We start from the raw sequence: 20,011 nt of genomic DNA on the forward strand, positions 1-20,011 counted from the left end.
TTTTCATTATAATACTGGTAAAACAGACAGCAAACCAACCTCCCGTCTTTGTGATGATGATGATCAACTCCAGGTCAATTTATGACATTTAGTGAGTATAGGTTATTTGAGTGTAGGTACTGAATGGGCCTATCTATTATCTTCTAAATGAATGCTTATTGCTCATTGCAAGTGGGTGGACCTACATACGTAGGTATGTCATATGTCGTGGGAAGAACTTTATTCTGCCAACATTAAATTTCACTGAGGCATAGCCATAAATAATGTATGCACCATGCCTGATTTCAATCACACTTAAAAATGTGTTGGATTACTTTAAATTAGGGGCAAATTCTTACTGATTTACATCCAGAATGGTATGGTACTGTCGGTATCGCCCTGAAAGGCCACCATTCAGAATCGAAACGTTGTTTGGTGACCAGATCTGAATAGCGAGGTATACTAGTCCCAGCGAGAGCTCTTACGTACGTCATCAACGATTGTCCTCTTCCTTCTCACACGTCTTGTATGAAAACAAAAACACAATAGATACTAGAATGATGATGTCACATACAATATCTCTCGCTGGGACTAGTATACTTGTCAACCTACCTCTTCCCCATCTCCTTCCTGTTCCCACTACCTTAACCTCACAACCTACCCCAATTGAGGATGTTATAGTCACACTAGCATCATAATTACAGTTGGGACTCTAAACATTTTCTTTTCTCAGTGAATAAACCACTTAAGGCGATGCCATACGTAGTAATTCAAAATCAGGTGTTTTTTGTTTGAAAATTTGGTCGCCTAGAAATGTTTCAGATGCTTTAATTAAATACTGCGAGTAGAATACATCTTGGCCTTTGAAATAACCGAGTATTTTTTAGATAAGTCTCTTTATAAGCCCAGAAAAAAATAATGTAAAAGCCTATGAAAACTGCTTTAAAGTTTAAAATCTCCTACTTACGAACCCATTTTCGGTTATGATTTTATTGTATAATGTGGAAAATTAAGTTATTTATAAAATGATCGAAAAAAATTTAAATATTTATGCCTGAACATCCACAAAATAAAATAAAAGGCACTTTTTGGCCATGTATTTTTCTTGCGTAAATCAAAACTGGCGGATTGTGTTAAGCGTGAATTTAAACCTTATCGCCATCTACGTAAGGGTTGTTATTGATAGCGGCTCAATTTAAAATATTACACAACGTAGTGCATCGCCTTAATAATTTATTTTTCATTTTTTATATGAGTGTTGCACAAGACTGCCCCAACCGTCCGGAATCAGTGAGATTATGGCATCCCATATGGGTATGTTGTGTGGCTGAAGGTAGTGGGGAGGAGAAGGATTTGGAGAAGATATCAGGTCCCAAAACACACACAAGACAATACTGAGAGTATCTACCAATCTTGAATGTGCTACAAATATACTAAGTGTGATATAACATAAATAAATCAAATATAATTATTTACTTCCGTACGCCAGGATTTGATCCTATGACCTCTGCATTCGTAGCAAAAGATCGTAACTGCTCAACCACGAAGGCACTTCCAAGTTAATTCTTATGAAACATATACATATTCTTATATTAATCAATACCTCTTATTCTGTTGTAGATAACATATTGATTGAATTAATAACACTGCGTTCTTCTTATCAACATTCATTGTTCTTAAAGCTAATCCTCTCACTGTTTTATGTTTACTGATAAAGTCACAATACCTTTATATCCGTAGTATCATGCTGTGTTTAGAAGTACTTACATAATCAATGTTGATAATTAAACTTTTTTTTAAAATATATATAACTAAGTATCACGCCGTTAACTAAGTGTATAGCTATTTACTGCAGGGGTAGGCAGAGAGGATGGTCCTATACGTACCCTTCTGTTATTCTAACTCTTGACAAGGCCCGACTGTATCTGGTTTGTGCTATTTCTAATTTAATAAATTAAATCAATTATGTATTTGATTTATAAAACATACTTTGAAATAAGTGTGATTAAAATCACTCAGTTATAAACATCTCATTATATTTTGTGTACCTATAAAGTATACTAGCCTTTTTTAAACCCTTTTCAAAACGTTCATTATGACATTCATACATTTTCAATGAAAACGAAAACATACATGTATGCATCGCTGGGTGCACGGTTTATTCGCACACACAATATGTATGTGTGTAGTGGTTTATAGGTTAGGAGAATACCGCGCACTAATCCCAACTATACGGAGCCAGTGTGACTATGGCTTTTCCAATTGGGGGGTTGAAGGGAGTGAGGAAAAGAAGGAAATGGAAAAGCGGAACTAGGAAAGTACCTAAACATGGCTAAAGCCATTTATTTATTAATTCATAAAATGGTACATTACATTAAAATCCTCAGCCACTCGTCCCACTAGAGAATACCTGTGTTGAGATATGAATAATATCAAATATGGGGTCTATGGTACAATAGAAACACTAGATCTCATGATCAAAAACTTATCCAACAAATAATTACAAATACAACTTTTGGGCAAAAAAGCTTCTTATATCACAGTATTAAACTCTACAACAAAATACCACTCACACTCAAAAACCTCAACACTTTAACATTTAAATCTGAAATAAAAAGCTGGATACTTAACATAGGAAGATCTGAAATAGAAAATTTACTGAAATCAAACACAGACTAAAACAGAATCAACTGAACTATACCAAAAAACAGTACCTTACTTATTTTAAAATTACTTAAAAAATATATATATACTACATTATACTTTGTTGTAATATTAATTTCTTATAATTAAATTATAATATGTAAATGACATCCTCAGCACGGGAGATCCCAGTGAGGATATCATTATATCTATGTGTTAATAAGAAAAGAAGACAATAAATCATTATTATTATTATGATAACTCAACACAGTGACAATTCAACACACTTTTCAAGTGATATAAAGTCATTAGAAACGATGAAAAAGTTTTTTTTTTAACCTAACCTAACCTACTTAACCCAGTTAATAAAGTTTTTGTTTCATCACTTTCCATGACTTTATATAACTTTTTAAAGATGTGATGAATTATCATTGTGATGATTTATCCGGTCACCGGGGTCTCTACGCTAATTTATGACAAAAGCCACAATATGGGTAGTCCAAAATCACCACTCTCAGATAGTACAGAACTTTTGACCATTTTCTTGAATACATTTAACGAACCTATAGTTTTTTTATATTTTAAGCAAATTATAAAGCAACTAAGCTTTATAAGAAAAACTCATTTGTATAAAGGATATTCTGGTATTCACTATCTGATAGATTAAAGAAGAACCCAATCTAGTGTTGCGCACTTGTTGTGATCTTTTGACAATATCAATGTTGTTGAAAAATTTACAGAGATCCTATATATTATGAACAACTGCCTTACTGACATAATTTGACTTTCGCCATACAATAACTGTGACAAACAGAAAAACCTTCCCTTGCGACATTTAACGGCTCTAGGGTAGTTTTGTGACAAGAAACCCAACAGACAACATTATATGAAAGCATTGATTGAACACGCGCGTATATAATATACAGTTTTTGATGTAACTGTGTCTAATATAGTCTTGAAGATGTGGGATTTAACATTTCAAGCAATGTTTCGTTTCTGAATGTTTGTCTCTCACGGGCAACACTGAGATTATCTGTCACTCACAAAAAAAATGAAATAAGTCTTCTTACACAAAATTGCATATTATATAATCTCACAGATAAAAAGTCCCGCTGATAACATTTGATCAATATTCTCCCAATATAGGGGCCCTTGAAAAATTGATAAGTACACTTGAACATAGCACTTGAACCTTATCTGCTGAGCCAATTATAGAAAGTGATACAACCTCGTCCAATATCCGATGACGTGCATTTTTATTTCAGCTGTTTTTAGTGGTGTTCGATTTTCCTCCCACTTGATCCAATGTTTCCGAAATACTTGATCTAACAAGACTCCTGCCAATTTTTGTGTTTTCTCTCTATTAAGATAGATCTTCTCGAGACCCAGGTTAAACAAAGGTTTTAAAGAAAAGACCATCAGATTCTCAGAGGTAACCTAGTCAGAGTCTTCTCATCATCAACATGGCACTTCATCCCAGGGTGGAATTTGGCCTCCTCCACAAATGCTTTCCACTGGATGCGGTCCCTGGCCACTCGCTTCCAGTCCTCTTCAAATGCAGTCTATACACCTCTTTCTCAGTCTACCTCAATGTTACTTCCAATGGGGCATCTACTTAAGTCATTTTTGTCCATGTATGCCATTTGGCATTCTTTCCATGTCCCTCCCTTTGCAGTCTTTTTCACCTACAGAATCTTACAATGGTCTCATGCTTAAATGCTGTCTCATGGTCAGGTCCGTCTATGTGGAGTTAATATAAAAAAAGGTTTTCACAGGTGTTAACTGTAAAGCAAATACCTGTTTGTCTTTGCATCATGAAAATTGTGGACATTTTTCTCTGACCTCTTGATTTTTTCGAGACCTATTAAGTAGCAACAGAAAATAACACAAGTCTTCTGTTGAGGTATAATTTAAATATTTGATTAATAAAAATTAAAGAACAAAAAGGGTCCAAACCCCGTTCCTTGGGGAATTCCATCATCTTGAATTTCAACTTATTTCTAGACTACGGTAATAAACTTGTGTGTAATGTAATAATTATCATTATTGTTTCAATATTTTCCTTTATATTTGGCACTGTGAAGGTAGGCAGAAGTCCTGAACATTCCCTTTCATTCATTCAATAAACATATTATTTGTCTCTTCACAGAATTATGATTCATGCAGGAGTATATATTTTAAACGCTGAGCGATTATGTATTTAAGATAATTTATTTTTGAATAATTTTAAAGTATGTTGCCTGTTGTATGCTGATGATGCGGTGCTGATTGCTAATAGTATAGATGATCTACAGTCTCTCGTGTCTAGGATGAACGAAGTATGCATGAAGAATGAGTTAATGATGAATGTAAGTAAGTCTAAAGTAATGGTGTTTGAAAGAGAGAGTACGAAAACAGTGTGCAATATAATTGTGAATGGGGAATATTTGGAGCAGGTGGATGAGTTTGTGTATTTAGGAAGTATGTTTACGAGAGATGGGAAGGCTGACAGAGATATCGAAAGAAGGGTAAATGCAGGTAATTCCGTTAATGGAGGACTAAACGCCGTAGGCGCTAACAAAAAATTGTCCAAAGAAGCGAAGTTAGCAGTCCACAACGGAGTGCTGGTACCTACCTTGATGTATGGAAGTGAGGCATGGAACTGGCAAAGAAAGGATGAAAGTAGATTAAATGCTGTTTAAATGAGATCCCTGAGGCGTATGTGTGGTAAAACCATGTTTGATCGTGTGAGGAATGTGGAGATCCGCAAAGAGTGCAAGGCTGATGTAAGCGTAATGAGTAAGATTAAGAAAGGGACGCTTAGATGGTTTGGGCATGTAGAGCGAATGAGCGAAGATAGGAGTGTAAGGAGGATATATGATGCAAATGTGAATGGTAGCAGAAGTCGGGGACGCCCGAGGAAGACATGGCACGATCAAGTGAATCAGATACTCGAGTCGGGCCATGTCAAGAGTCAGAATAATAGAAGAGTATGTATGAGACGATGTATGAATGTGAATGAGGCAAGGAGTGTGTGCCAAGACCGAGTTGTTTGGCGGTCCGTCCTCTCTGCCTACCCCTGCGGGGAAACGGCGTGATGGTTAGTTAGTTAGTTAGTTAGTTAGTTATTTTTGGGTCATTGGCTCCATAAAGAATCATGGTTATTCAATACAGAAAGTTGACCAATCAGAGAAATCAGGTTATTAATAAGGGTAATTAAATTACAGAGGCAATCAGATGAAGCAGATATATTGATAATAATTGTGCAAAATGATCATTCACCAATTCATAAATCATTATGAACCATTAACATATTATTACTTATGCAATTATTTTAAAAATTATGAAATTTCAACATATTGAGATGAAAGAACTCATGCCATCAAGTCCAATGCTTTTAAACACCTTCATCATCATCACGGCGCTACATCTGCGGGTAGGATATGAGCTCCTCCACATATTTTCTCCACTGGCTGCGGTCTCTCCCCATTGGCCTCCAGTCCTCCGTTCTGCTCCTCACAGTGTACCCTCAGTCTGGTCGCTTAAACACCTTCACTTGATGTAATAATGGTTTCTCTTTGTCAACAGATAGTCCAGGTGCTGAATGACCGTGGAGTGGTGCAGGTGGCAAGTCCCAAAGGCCAAGACAAACTTTTCACCTACGATGCCGCCTACGACTGGAATGCTACGCAAGAAAGCCTCTACGATGAAATGGTGACCATTGAATTAAATTATTATTTTCACCATAGACCTCCAAATTCATCCGATTATATTCCCGACATTGGTGAAGGTGGACCCCTTTGGTCCACCTCTAATTTACTTTTTAAAGGTATTACTTACAAAGGTGTTAATGCCTTAAATGTTGAAATCGTCAAAAAATTTCCCAATTGCAATGGGCCATACTATTAAAGCTCTTATTTATTATTAGCGATTTACCAATTTTCTCCTGTGTTTAACAATAATGATTGATTTTCTGTAGGTCCGTCCGCTGGTCAACTCGGTGCTGGATGGCTTCAACGGCTGCGTATTCGCCTACGGTCAAACGGGCACAGGCAAGACGCACACAATGGAAGGCACTGTCACTCAGGAGGGCATCGTGCCGCGCACCTTCAGTCACATCTGGCACCACATCCAGTCGGAGGCCAGCGAGGATCTCACCTACCTGGTCAGCTGCTCCTACATCGAGCTGTACATGGAGGAGGTCAAGGACCTGCTCAGGAAGGACGGCAGCAAGAAGGGACTCACGCTAAGGGGGCAGGTAATACCGCCTGTTAACCCTATACATACAAATCTCAAGTATGTCCAAAAGTTGAATTTGGAAGCTTCGTAAAACTGCTAGATTCTGTGTAAAAGAGGGCGGTCCGTCTTGATAATCTGTTGTACCATTTGAGCGATGGCTTTAAACCGCAGTAAGTAGTTCATATATTTCCTTATTAATATTGGAGGTATGATGTTAACTATATCAAATGGCCGAATCGAAAACCGAACACTCGGAAACCTCCATGCTAGAGTAGTTAACAGACCGATTCTCATTTTAAAGTTTTTTTTATTAGGTAATATTATTTGTCTTTTATATTGGTTTACATTATTTTACAGTTTACATTTTGATATTTTTTCCTAATGTGAGCTGGTGCTTGTGTTCTAGGAAAGGGCGCTCGTTAATATAAGAAAAAAACTGTAGTTACTTACAGTGATAACAAAATATAAAAAGAAAAAATTGAAATGTTTAAACAAAGGTACGTAAATAATAAAATAAGTGTATTATAAACACTATTTATTTGCATGATATAAAATAACTCAAAAAAAGTGTTAAATGCATAGTTATATTATTTCATCAGTGCACGAGATATAATCAATCATAGTTGATAATTAATAAATCCGGCTAAAAATAGTATATCTCACATTTCAACAAATTGTAGGTACACATTTAACAAAATATAATTTACACCTAAGAATAAGAAAATATAATTTTGCTACTACGCAACGAATTCGGCTAGGTGCAGCTTTGATCTATTGCACGTTGGTGCATGTACGTGAAACTTCACTGATATGAGCGAAACGCTTCACGAGAACGGGTTAATTCTCCAACTAGTTATTATCAACGAGGACTGGCACCGTTTTGAACATTTTACATTTGAGTTATCCCTGTTGTACCTCGTTCTCGGGTCCTCTCCAGCGTTTGATCAAATTGTGATCAGCTGGTAAGCCCAAAGACCACGTGGAACACAATTTTATACAAGTTTAATATTGAAACAAATATGTGAATGGAGAATCTGAAGAGTGCTGCTGGTGTCAGAAAATATATCTAGATAGATTGAATAATCCACTTCCATTCCAAATTTGATTACCGACTAACTGACGGATTTCACTTTCCAGGAGTACACCGGTTTCTACATCCCAGACATGACCTCGGTGGTGTGTCGGTCAGCCTCCGACATGGGCCGGGTGATGAAAGCCGGTAACAGAAACCGCACGACCGGCCGCACGGACATGAACGAGCATTCGTCCCGCTCGCACGCCATCTTCCTCATCACCGTGGAGATGGCACACAAAGGGACGGAGTCAATAAGGTAAGCAAATTTCCATGACAAAACAGAACAGTGACAAACTAAAAAAAAGAACAAAAGAATCTGTCATGTTCTGTTTTGTCCGGTTACTTGTTTTGGTGTGTAGTAGTGATGTAGGTTCCCCAGTTTCCGGCTTGTACTACTAGTTTCCAAACACCATGTATATTATGGTCTTGCAAACCTTTTAGACTGAAGAGGACAGTCTGTTTCAGTCACCACACTCTTTCGAAGAGTCGTGATGTACTGAATAGCAGACCTCGCATGAGAAAAACAAGCGCCTTGTTGTGGACTCAAAAACTAAACTGGCAGGCTTCTCTCTCCGTCAGAAGACAAAGTTCTCATTAAATTGCACCCTGTGTAGTCACAGTCCGTTTGCGCATATGATGCACAAATGGGGTGTAATGGGCAAAAACTAACTACAGAACACCTTGTAGAAGAATGTCCCCTTTACCAGTTTCCCGGAGTCATATCTGTGCTGATTCAAGTGTCCGCTGATCTCGTCAACCGGCTGAATAATCTAAGCTTTGACGGATACTTTGAAGTATCATTGTAATCCGAGGTTACTTTGCTCCAAATAGTGATTGTTTAAATTTAAGAAAAAATATAATTTCAAAGTTTTGCAACATTTTTGCATTATTTTTATTTTTTATTTTAGCACCTAAACATTCTGAATTTGTGGTTTCACATTATATATTAAATCAAATAAAACACTTTGTTTATTAACCACGACTTTTTTATTATTACATCTACCGGTTTCGCTACGGTCGAGCTTCATCAAGATGTGAAATATAACTAAAAACTAAGACAGAGATCATGCATATTTATAAGAAAGCAGAGGGAGACAGAATATAACACATTATAAAAGTGGGAGGAGTCAAATATTACATAGGCATAGTGAATTAAAGATATTTAATAACAAAGTACAAAAAAGCAATTTTACATGAATTATACATATAATAATACATTTTAAAGACATAAGAAAAAAACATAAACATATTATTAAGGAGTGGAATGAATTGTGGGAAACAAGTTAAATATAGGACTATAGAATGTGTTTTTTTGATTAGATAAATTAATTTGTGTATTTAATAAATGGTCTGACAAGTTACTGTTTATAGATTTCCTGATTTCTAGTGATTCTAAATTGTCTAACCTAAAGCCTATACTATTTTTATGTAAGAGGCTAGTACCTGTTATTTTATTAAATCTATGGTCTGCTGATATTAAATGGTTGGCGAGTTCCGAAAAACCTTTACCATTTAAACACCGTACATGTTCCTTCACTCTGGTGTTTACATTGCGCGATGTTTTACCTATGTAAAAGGCGGGACAATCACTACAGTTGAGTTTATAAATACCCGAATGGCTTAGTATGTCATCATTGTCCTTAGTATTAATCAAAAAATTTCCTAGGGTATTGTTTGTATAAAAGGCAGTTTTAATATCTAAAGGAAGGTTCCTAACGCTTTGATTTGAAAAATTATTTATAAATAAAATCCTACGCCAATGGTAAATTGTAGCGAAACCGGTAGATGTAATAATAAAAAAGTCGTGGTTAATAAACAAAGTGTTTTATTTGATTTAATATTCTGAATTTGAATCAGTGAAACTCGTGATGTTTTAACTTAAGAGTGGGTTATAGGGCATAATGGTGATTTGCTGGAAAACAGCTCCCTAAAACGGCTTAATACTACCTTTCGTATGTCATTCTCAGACTTCATATTTTTTTATACCAATTAATGGACTATTATTTTTCAGTCTGCCTATTTTTTTTTGTAGTTGTTGTAGGCATTCGACTATAAAAAATAAAAACATTGATACACCATACAACCCACTTTTAAAACTTCGATCCATGATTATCGCATTAAAAACGCTTTTACACAATATTTTTAATTTAAAATATGTATATAATACACACATCTGTAGAAGTACGGCCTCTTATTATCGTTATGATATCTGTGGATATTAACAATTAAATAAATACTTCATCTTGCACCAAATTTTCAAGACATTTCACAGTATTTTACTTATTACGGGTGAGAAGCCCCCGTGAACGGTACTGAAGCTATCGCTCCCTGTTTCACGGCGTATATATTTCGAAAATGCCATCAAAATGTTTCATTAATGGGTCTAAAAGTAGAATACCGACTCACTTGAAGCATTGCAATAATCTAATGAAGCTACAAAAACAGTAATTACTCACAAATTCTCTTTTTTCATGTAAATTTGACGTATTGTATTTTTTCAAGTGTCATATTTTAAAACTCAACATTTAATATGCGTTCCTTTTCCTAACGGTTAGCACTAACGTCATGTTGTTTACTGGCGGCATCTTTATGCAAGTGTGTGTGAGAGAATTCATTGTCTTTACGCGCTCTGACCAAGTGGGAGAGTGAACGTTTTATCATAGGGCACGTTTGGTAATTGAACCAAAAATTACCAATATTATTTTTCTCTTTGTAGATCAATATTATGATTTATCCATGGCAGCCGGAAAAAATACTCCAAACAAGGTATGCTTCAAGTAACGAATAAATGAAAAAAGATTATTGTTTAGTTGTACTAAATAACACAGAATAATTTAACAAATATATAAATAAAAAAATAAAATTTCTTTCATTTCTCGAGGTCAATTTATTAATGATGGTATTAATATGTATAGATATTCTATCAAATATAAAATTAAGAAATTTACCAAATAAATCCACCTTCGATTTTCTCGAAAACGAAAGCTCAAATAAAAAAAAAGTGGGTGTGTCAAGCCTACGCAAGACAGAAGTGAAACTTCTAGTATTCCTCTCTCTCTATTTTCATTTCATCATCTCTATTTTCTCTCTTAGGTTAGTTTGAAAATTAGAGGTTAAATAATTCAACGACGAAGCATGGATTTGCTTTTTCTAATATTTTCTTATAGATGAATGACGTTCGATTAATGTATAGTTCCAAAAATTTTCAATTTATTCACAAGTATACAATATTACATAAATAACAATATTACAATTAAAAATTACAAAGAAATTACAATGACAATTTACCAATCATGTGCCATTTTCATTGTCAATTTCATGAATATCATTTCCTAATGTCGTGATAATTGGGTTATGGTAACTAAAGTGCGAGATATATACATGAGCACTTAAATCCTTAATGAATCGTGCAAAAACTGCATCGATTGTTGTCCCGTGTCGGGAGAGAACGTTCGTGAGCGGCTCCCCCACCTCAACAAGCGCATATGGTGAGAGAGGGACAGTGAACGGTGAGCGGTGGTGGGGGTACCCGCATTTTCGTGTCGATCCTGACTCGGTTTTACTCCGTCCCCGAATTACGCGCCTAAAGAAGTTTCACTTCAAAAAGTCATAACCCAAAATTGACAATAAATGAATAACTGCTTTGATAATTTTATAGAGAAACTGACCAGGACGCGATTTTTGTAAATTTACTCAACATGTGAGAACTTTGGGCGGTTGGTTCGATTCAAGACCTCTGTGCGTTACCTCAGAATGATTACAACCCAAGGGCTTATAACTTGTAAACATAAAGAAATATAAACCTTAATGTTGCAGGTTTCAAAACTATCCGTTTTTAGCTTATGACCTATAAAGGGTTTTACCGTTTATACCACGAGTTTCCGAACACCGTGTAAAACAAACTATATGTATCGGAAATGTTCCTCAACACTAATGACAACAGCAAGTGAATGATGAAACATTTATAAAAAATGTCAAATTAAATGCTTTACCAAAATAGTAGGTTCTGCAAATAAGTCATACTTTTTTACTAAGTTGTTTGTTTTACTTAATATTTCACATTCATATTATACGTTCATTGCTTTGCGACAAACGCACGTGTGACGTTATATTTTAACAAGTTCATTAATGTACAACTACCGCCCTCTAGTGACATAAAAATGAAGACATTTTGACAGTTTGCGAAATTTCGCTATCATATAACAAGCGCTTAAGACGTTTTCATGCTTAAGAAGTTTGGGTTTCTCGATATCTTGAAGATTGAATTTGAAAAATGACCCATTTTATCCCACATACAACGTTTTCCCCCAAGAAAAAAAAAAAATTCCGGTCCCTTGGAAAACTCAAGAGAGTTTCACTATCAGTTTTCTGGGTCCTAATATATTTTTTGTTTCTCATTTTACATAAATAATAAAGTGAACTGTTGTTATGTAATAGAGTGTGATTTTATTGCTCTATCTTCTGTAATTTGGAAAGGTGATATTCTAAATTTAGGAGCAAAGATTAAAAAAACATGGACAAACAGGACTTGAAGGAAAAATTTAGCAAAGTCACCTCGGATTACGGTAATCATACTTTTCATGTGACCATTTATTTTATCTAAAAATAAAATTGCTAAGGCGGAAACTAATTACGTAAAACCATGGAAACAGATATATTAATATGTAAAAAGAAACCACCCATGTTTTGTAACCCGTATTTCACCCGTCACTGATACAGGCGGCCTCCAAAAGACTTATTACATGTTATATAATCAGTTTACGCCTGGACTGCATTGCGTCTGGGTCTAATTTTTTTACTTGACCAGCTAATGTTACTTGCCATTTTCTGGTAAAATTTCCCAAATTATTGGTTATTTTGAAATATTAGTTTATTTAGGGCCAGCTGTTTCACCAATATTCAAATACAGAGTTTTCCAATAAAAGGTGTTATTTTGAATAGCCCGCTATTTGGGTGATGTTACTTTTGAAGCTGTCATTTTTTGACATTTGACAAGTAGAAACTACGCCATGAATAAAAATGGAACGATACACGCTTCAACAACGCATTGAAATTATTAAAATTCACTTGAGTGAATCAAATGCAAATCATCTTGAGTGATGTGGCCCATTTCCACCTCGGTGGCTTCGTCAAAAAGCAAAATTGTCGCATCTGGGGCACGGAAAACCCAAGAGTTATTGTTGAAAAGCCTCTCTATCCTCAACGTGTGACTGTTTGGTGCGGTTTATGGTCCGGCGGAGTCATTGGACCTTCCTATTATGAAAATGAGGCTGGAGCAACAGTTACAGTGAGTGGATTGCGCTATCGAGAGATGATTAATGATTTTTTATGGCTGGAATTGGATGGTATTGATCTGGACAATGTTTACTTTCAACAAGACGGCGCTACGTGCCACACAAGCAACGAAACCATTGATCTTTTACGATTGAATATCAAAATAACACCTCTTATTGGAAAACCCTGTACTTGTACAACTTGGGATACACAAGCTTGTCAGCTGAAAGCGGCTAGAATCGGAGTTTAACGAGGATCATTAAAATGTCAATAAAACAACATGGCGTTGATTGCCACTTTGATTACAATATTTTATTGTAAGATCAGCATTATTTTATATTTCAGTTATATATATACGAGACAATTATCTATAACTGTTAATTTATAAATTGTTTAATTCATATAGATATGTTTTATTGGTTTTAATTAATTTGTTAAATATGACATGATTTTATTTTTGTAGTTGTTTGGAAGCAACCTTAGTTCGTATATTTAGAATTTGTTTTGTGTTCTCTCATAAGAACTGTCCCGTCTGTACAGTGTACAAGTTGGGAAACTCTTGGCAATGCTGTGGGATTAAACCCTCGAGCCTATCACGTCATCAAATATTCCCGCTTGACAATCAATTTCAAATTGATTAAATGTTTTTGAATTTATTTCAAAATAATATACTGCTTTTTTTAAAACAGATGAAAGGCTTTCAGATTTTTTAAATACTTAAATTTTGAATGCGAACATAAAGTTTTTAAAGTCGCTTACCGGTGGTTTTTATTGTGTTTAACTTTAATTACCACTTTACACAAATCTAAAAATATATTTAATTAGACATAGGTTTTATAAAAAATTGTCACCTCAATTTTTTTTCATTTTATTCAAAACATATTTATTATATTATTTGCAAACCTTTGACAAATATTTTTCCAATGCTAAATGTTAAATTTATTTATTTCATCAAAAAAAATTACATAATATATAATATATCATTAGTAAGTAAAATACCTATATGTAAGTTAGTAACAATGACATTTTTGAAAAACTAATTTACAATAATAGAACAGTTTCTAATAGAAGAAAAAGTAAATATGCATGAGTGTTATAAAGATATGGCATAATATACTATATTTTAAGTTGTGCATAACCTGTCTCACTAGGCGAACCTGTGTTGAGGCAGATTTTTTGTTAATTATTTCTCGCATTTTGTCTATGGTTTACTTATAATTGTTTAATATAGGTTCGTATTGTTCCTATGTTGTTTCAAAGAATTATTTAAAAAAATTCAGGAGCGTCTATTGTAAACTTTTAAATACAAATACGAAGCGACGAATTCTCTCTTTCTAACACTGTTTAAATCATACATCTTAGTGCAATACAAAATGAGATAACATAACTTTTATGAGTCCATGTCAGGCTGGGGGAAGGGACTGTGGAATTGGATTAATAATTGGTTATTATACTTATTATCATTGTCCAGAGTTGGAAAGCTAAACCTGGTTGACTTGGCTGGAAGTGAACGTCAGGGCAAGACCAATGCATCGGCCGATCGTCTGAGGGAGGCCTCTAAAATCAACCAAGCCCTGTCCAGTCTCGGAAACGTTATCTCAGCTCTGGCAGAAAATTCTCCGCACGTCCCGTACAGGTAATACATTCTATTATTTATTATACATTCTATTTTTAATTATATCCACAGTGCCTGGATACCAATACAATGGCCAATGCAGCCGTTAACAGATCAACAGTAATGACTATGCAATTGAACATATCCCTCCAAACCTAACCTAACCTAACTAGGTGCGAACCCTTAGGATTATGTGATTAGTTCTTCTTCTTCATTTGCCTTCTGAAGTCCAGGCTTAAATATTATAGTCCTGTTGAATGTCTTCAGTTTTGCCAATTCATTAAGAGAATCGTATACATATAATTCTACATAATCTCATCTCATCTAATCTTCTTCCCCTAGTCCTATTCGGTTCAGTTTGTAGTTCATCGCTTCAGAAAGACCTCTCCAGGCGTCCCTTTCTTGGACTTCTTCAAAGGCGTCATCCCGTTGAAGGCCCACACTCTGTGCACATCCTCAGAAGTTGCTTTCCTCAACTTTGCCTGTGGTGGCCCAAGAAACTCTTCTCACTCGAATTTCCGAATCGTTATAATTTTTAAAATCTACATGTTTACTTTAAATTTGTGTGTATTTTTCCAGAGACTCAAAATTAACCAGGATCTTGCAAGACTCATTGGGAGGAAACTCTAAGACGATCATGATTGCCAATATTGGACCTGCGTCGTACAATTACGAAGAGACAATCACTACTTTGCGATACTCGCACAGAGCTAAAGGTGAATAAATTTTTTTTCAATATTAGTTATAATTTGTCAAAACCTATATTTTTTCATAATATTACAGCATTGTCTCAATAATGCGCCTCCCCAAAAACCGGGCAAACGTCCGACTAGTGAAAACAGCGGATTATAATTCGTACATACAAAATATTCTCAAAATTAAAATAGGTATTTCGTAAAAACAAACACAGCTATCGATCTTTCGTAAAATTTCTATTTTTTGGTTGAAGTCGTCATGTTTACGCTTGCCAGAAGACTACATTTTGTTAACTTATTCAAATGGAAAACGTGGCAAGATGAAACAAACAGAAATACATGGGACAGTTTCTAGAATCCTTGACTCTCTGCAGAAACGGGCGGTTTGTTTGATAGATTCCCCTATCTTAAGTTAGGTATGCTGTCCTTGTTCTACCGGTATTCCAATGGAAGATGCTCTGAGGAACTAGCGTCTTGATCCCTTCGGCACTGGTGCATACTCGGGAAACACACCAAATGCGCACCCACCATATGTATTCTGTGTATTGACATTTGTGACATGAGAACGGGTCACTTCTAAGACTTGTTCTTGAGTACAACAGCTCGGCTGTGGAATGATTTGCCGGCCTCTGTGTTTCCTCCCTCCTACAACATGGATCTCTTCAAGACTCATGTTCACTCCTTCCCCTCCTCAAAAATACCCTTTACGCATCATCCCCAGAGTTGAAAACTATTTTCCTCAGAGCCTCCTGTGTGGAGTTAATATAAAAAATAAATAATACACAGAGAACCAACCCACTAAAACAACAATATTGAACCCTGGTAAAATAAATAAAAAATAATACACAGAGGACCAACCCATTAAAACAACAATAATGAACCCTGGTAAAATAAATAAAAAGAATAGACAGAGGACCAACCCATTAAAACAAGAATAATGAACCCTGGTAAAATAAATAAAAAGAATAGACAGAGGACCAACCCATTAAAACAAGAATAATGAACCCTGGTAAAATAAATAAAAATAATCTTCATCTATGGACAAGTGAAAACAACAGCTGATTCTGACAGATCCATATTTAATGACAAAAGTAGTGAAATTTAAGCAAATTTAGCAAATAATCAAAGTTGAAACATATAAACTAGTGAAAAATTTATCAAAATAATAGTGTATTTCGTGGTGACAGTGCGAAACAACTTTACATATTGCCCTGAAAAATTACGCATAACGAATTCACTGTCATTGTAAACCACAACCACAGACAATTTATGTTTTTGAATTTGTGAAGAGGTTATTTTTTTTGTCATAGACAAATAAGTTAAATTATTTTTAACTCAATAAGGGGTATTTCTGAACAACTGTAAGAAACCTACCTACAAACTAAGAAATAAATCAACCAAAATGTCTAAAACTCGCAAGGTTTGCAGTGCAAAGAAAGATACATCTTCACCTTTAGCAACCACGTCTGGCCCTATTGATTCACCGTCGGCGCATCAGTCAATGATTAACATTGACACTGACTCATTAATCAATTTTTTTGAGTCGAAACTTGAAATCATGCGCAATGAAAACAAGAAAGCAATTGACGCTGTTCAGTTAAAATTAGATGCGCTGTCTAACGAGTGGAAGGATCAATACACAAAAATTCTGGGATGTGTGAGCGTTCTCCAAGAAGAAAACTCAAACCTCCGGCAAGAAGTCCAGTCACTCCGAGATGCACAAGATGAGATGGAGCAGCGTAGCAGAATATGCAATGTAGACATCCATGGGATTCCCGAAGCAAAGGGCGAAAATTTGATGACATTAATAGAAAAAATAGGATCCAACATTAACGTCCCGCTTCCAAGTAGCTGTGTGGTTTCTGCGCATCGCGTCGCTCGCGGCCACTCCTCGCCCTCCAACCGTCCACGCAATATAGTCGTCCAGCTCTCCACAAAGCGACTTCGTGATGATGTCATCGCTGCAGCAAGGACTCGCCGCGGCCTTACCACGGAACAATTAGGATTTGGTGCTCCCACCACCAATTTTTATATAAATGAGCACCTTACATTGAAAAATAAAATCCTATTTGCCAAAAAACGAGCCGCCGGAAAAGCTAACGGCTTTAAATACATATGGGTGCGGAACGGCAGTATTCTGGCGAAGAGGAACGATCTCTCTCGGGTTTTCACCATTCGCCGTGAAGGAGACCTTCAAAAGATAATCACACATGAAAACATGTGACTACAAACATGTTACTGCTGTCTTCGGTATCCGCTTTCTCACAGTATTCTGTATCCTGTAATTTGTTTCTTTCAAAGCTACTTTATATTTTTGTTTACCGCGCAATATCCCTATAACTTTAAACCAATACCATGTTTCTCACATATTCATTCACATTCTAAAATGTCAACATATTTCACATTCCTTGATCTAATAAGTAGTCTATGTTTTTTATGTAATTTCGAAGCCTCATATGCCCTGCATAATGTATCACTCGTGCGATTGTGGAATATGTCAAACGGCACTCCTACTCTGGTAAAATGATCTCATCATCATCTATATCCGTTTATTACCAGAACTGTGGTGGTATTAGGACCAAAACCCAGGAGCTACTAATTAATGTATTATCGAATAACTACGACGTTATAGTTCTAGTCGAAACATGGCTTGTAGCAAGTATAAATACGGCTGAATTCATAGATTCGCGTTACACGGTGTTCCGACGTGATAGGGACCGTACACTCACTGGTAAAATGGACGGAGGCGGTGTGTTGGTAGCAGTGCGCAAGGAGCTTGCATCTTCCCGGCTCGATGACTGGGAAAATGGTCAAATCGAACAAATCTTCATTTCTATTCCGGTAAGGTCTTTCAATCTCATCATATGTGCAGTATACATACCTCCTGCCTCACAACCTACGGTCTATGATACGTTCTCCGAAAACCTGGAATCTGTATATTCATCACAACCAAATAATACTTTTTGTGTACTAGGAGATATGAATCTACCAACTCTGACTTGGTCATTTTCCGAAGACAGCAGTCAAGGTCTCGCCTCCTCAAATACGGCTGCATCGAAAACTTTGCTTCAAGCAATGTCATTGATGGACTTACTTCAATATAACTGTATACCAAACCATAATGAAAAATACTTAGACCTCGTATTCTACAGTCGCGAAACAAATGTTAAACGTAGCAACAACCCTCTCCTCTCAGAGGATAGACACCACCCAGCCCTTGAATTTGATATATCCTTCGTAATTCAACCAAAAATCAAAAACAAAATACAGCGTAGGCGCAATTTCAGGAAAGCTAATTATGCTCAGATTAATGAGAACATTAATTGTATTGATTGGTTATCTGAAATCGCAAATTTACCAGTCGAAAAAGCAGTAGATCTATTCTATTTAAAAATAAACAGTGTAATTGATAAGCTTATTCCAGTATTGGCACGACGAAATGACAAATTCCCCATATGGTTTACTCCAGAACTTATTAGGTTATCAAGGAAAAAAGATAAAGTCTGGCTCAAATGGAAGACATATAAAGGTCTTTCTGACTATTGTGAATTTTCCTTCTTACGTGCTACATACAAAAAATTGACTTATGAAACCCGAAGGTTATTTTTTGACAACATCGAAAGTTCATTGCAAAATAATATCAAAAGCTTTTGGTCATACATATCCTCATTAAAATCGTCTGATGGATACCCTGCTGCAATGTCCTTCGAAGGGCGCAAATCTAACGATGCCCAGGAAATTTGTGATATGTTCTCTGAATTCTTTAAGTCAACATTTGAACCTTCCTCTATCAATGACCCAATTATTAACATTGACCAACTTGAGGAAGTTCAGGACTCTGGACTTGCGCACATTCACACAGTTAAACTAACGGAAAAGGAAGTGCAATCGAGTTTAAAATCGATAGACATAAACAAGGGTGCGGGTCACGATGGAATACCGGCGTTTTTCCTTAGATCTGCTGCGTCGTCACTGTGTGTGCCGCTTACCATAATATTTAATAAATGCCTGAGTGATGGGATTTTCCCTGATAGGTGGAAGTTGGCCTATATTATACCGGTCCACAAGGGTGACTCGCGTCAAAGAGTGGAAAACTATAGGCCAATATCCATTCTCTCGGCGATCCCTAAACTATTGGAAAGACTTGTCCATAACAATATATATCCCCAGCTTGCTGCCAAAATTACTGAACAACAACACGGGTTTGTAAAAGGCAAATCTACCACGAGTAATTTACTTATTTACTCAAATTTCTTATTTACTAGCATGGATCGAGGCCACCAGGTAGATGCAATATATTGCGATTTCAAAAAAGCTTTCGACAAGGTTGACCACCTTATTCTTATTAAAAAAATTATGTACAACGGAATTAGAGGAAATTTATTACGTTGGTTTATCTCATATTTAACAAAAAGACAACAAGCCGTATCATTACGAGGACAGACTTCTACATGGGAACCAGTTACTTCTGGCGTGCCACAGGGGTCAATCCTGGGTCCGCTGTTGTTTATT

The 20,011-nt window shown here is 35.9% G+C and overlaps 1 protein-coding gene across 1 annotated transcript in view; it reads left to right on the plus strand.

The window, feature by feature from the left end:
• Positions 1 to 20,011, plus strand: part of Klp68D (kinesin-like protein 68D) — a 74,411-nt gene that overhangs the window by 42,878 nt on the left and 11,522 nt on the right. The window contains exons 2-6 of the mRNA XM_089644776.1: positions 6,190 to 6,315; positions 6,581 to 6,859; positions 7,978 to 8,171; positions 14,661 to 14,825; positions 15,384 to 15,520. Of these exons, the coding sequence (XP_089500902.1) occupies positions 6,190 to 6,315; positions 6,581 to 6,859; positions 7,978 to 8,171; positions 14,661 to 14,825; positions 15,384 to 15,520 (901 nt within the window). The remainder of the gene's footprint in view (positions 1 to 6,189; positions 6,316 to 6,580; positions 6,860 to 7,977; positions 8,172 to 14,660; positions 14,826 to 15,383; positions 15,521 to 20,011) is intronic.

The sequence above is a fragment of the Hesperophylax consimilis genome, chromosome 21, assembly GCF_061612785.1.
Source record: "Hesperophylax consimilis isolate HC1 chromosome 21, BYU_Hcon_1.0, whole genome shotgun sequence".
NCBI classification, from domain to species: domain Eukaryota; kingdom Metazoa; phylum Arthropoda; class Insecta; order Trichoptera; family Limnephilidae; genus Hesperophylax; species Hesperophylax consimilis.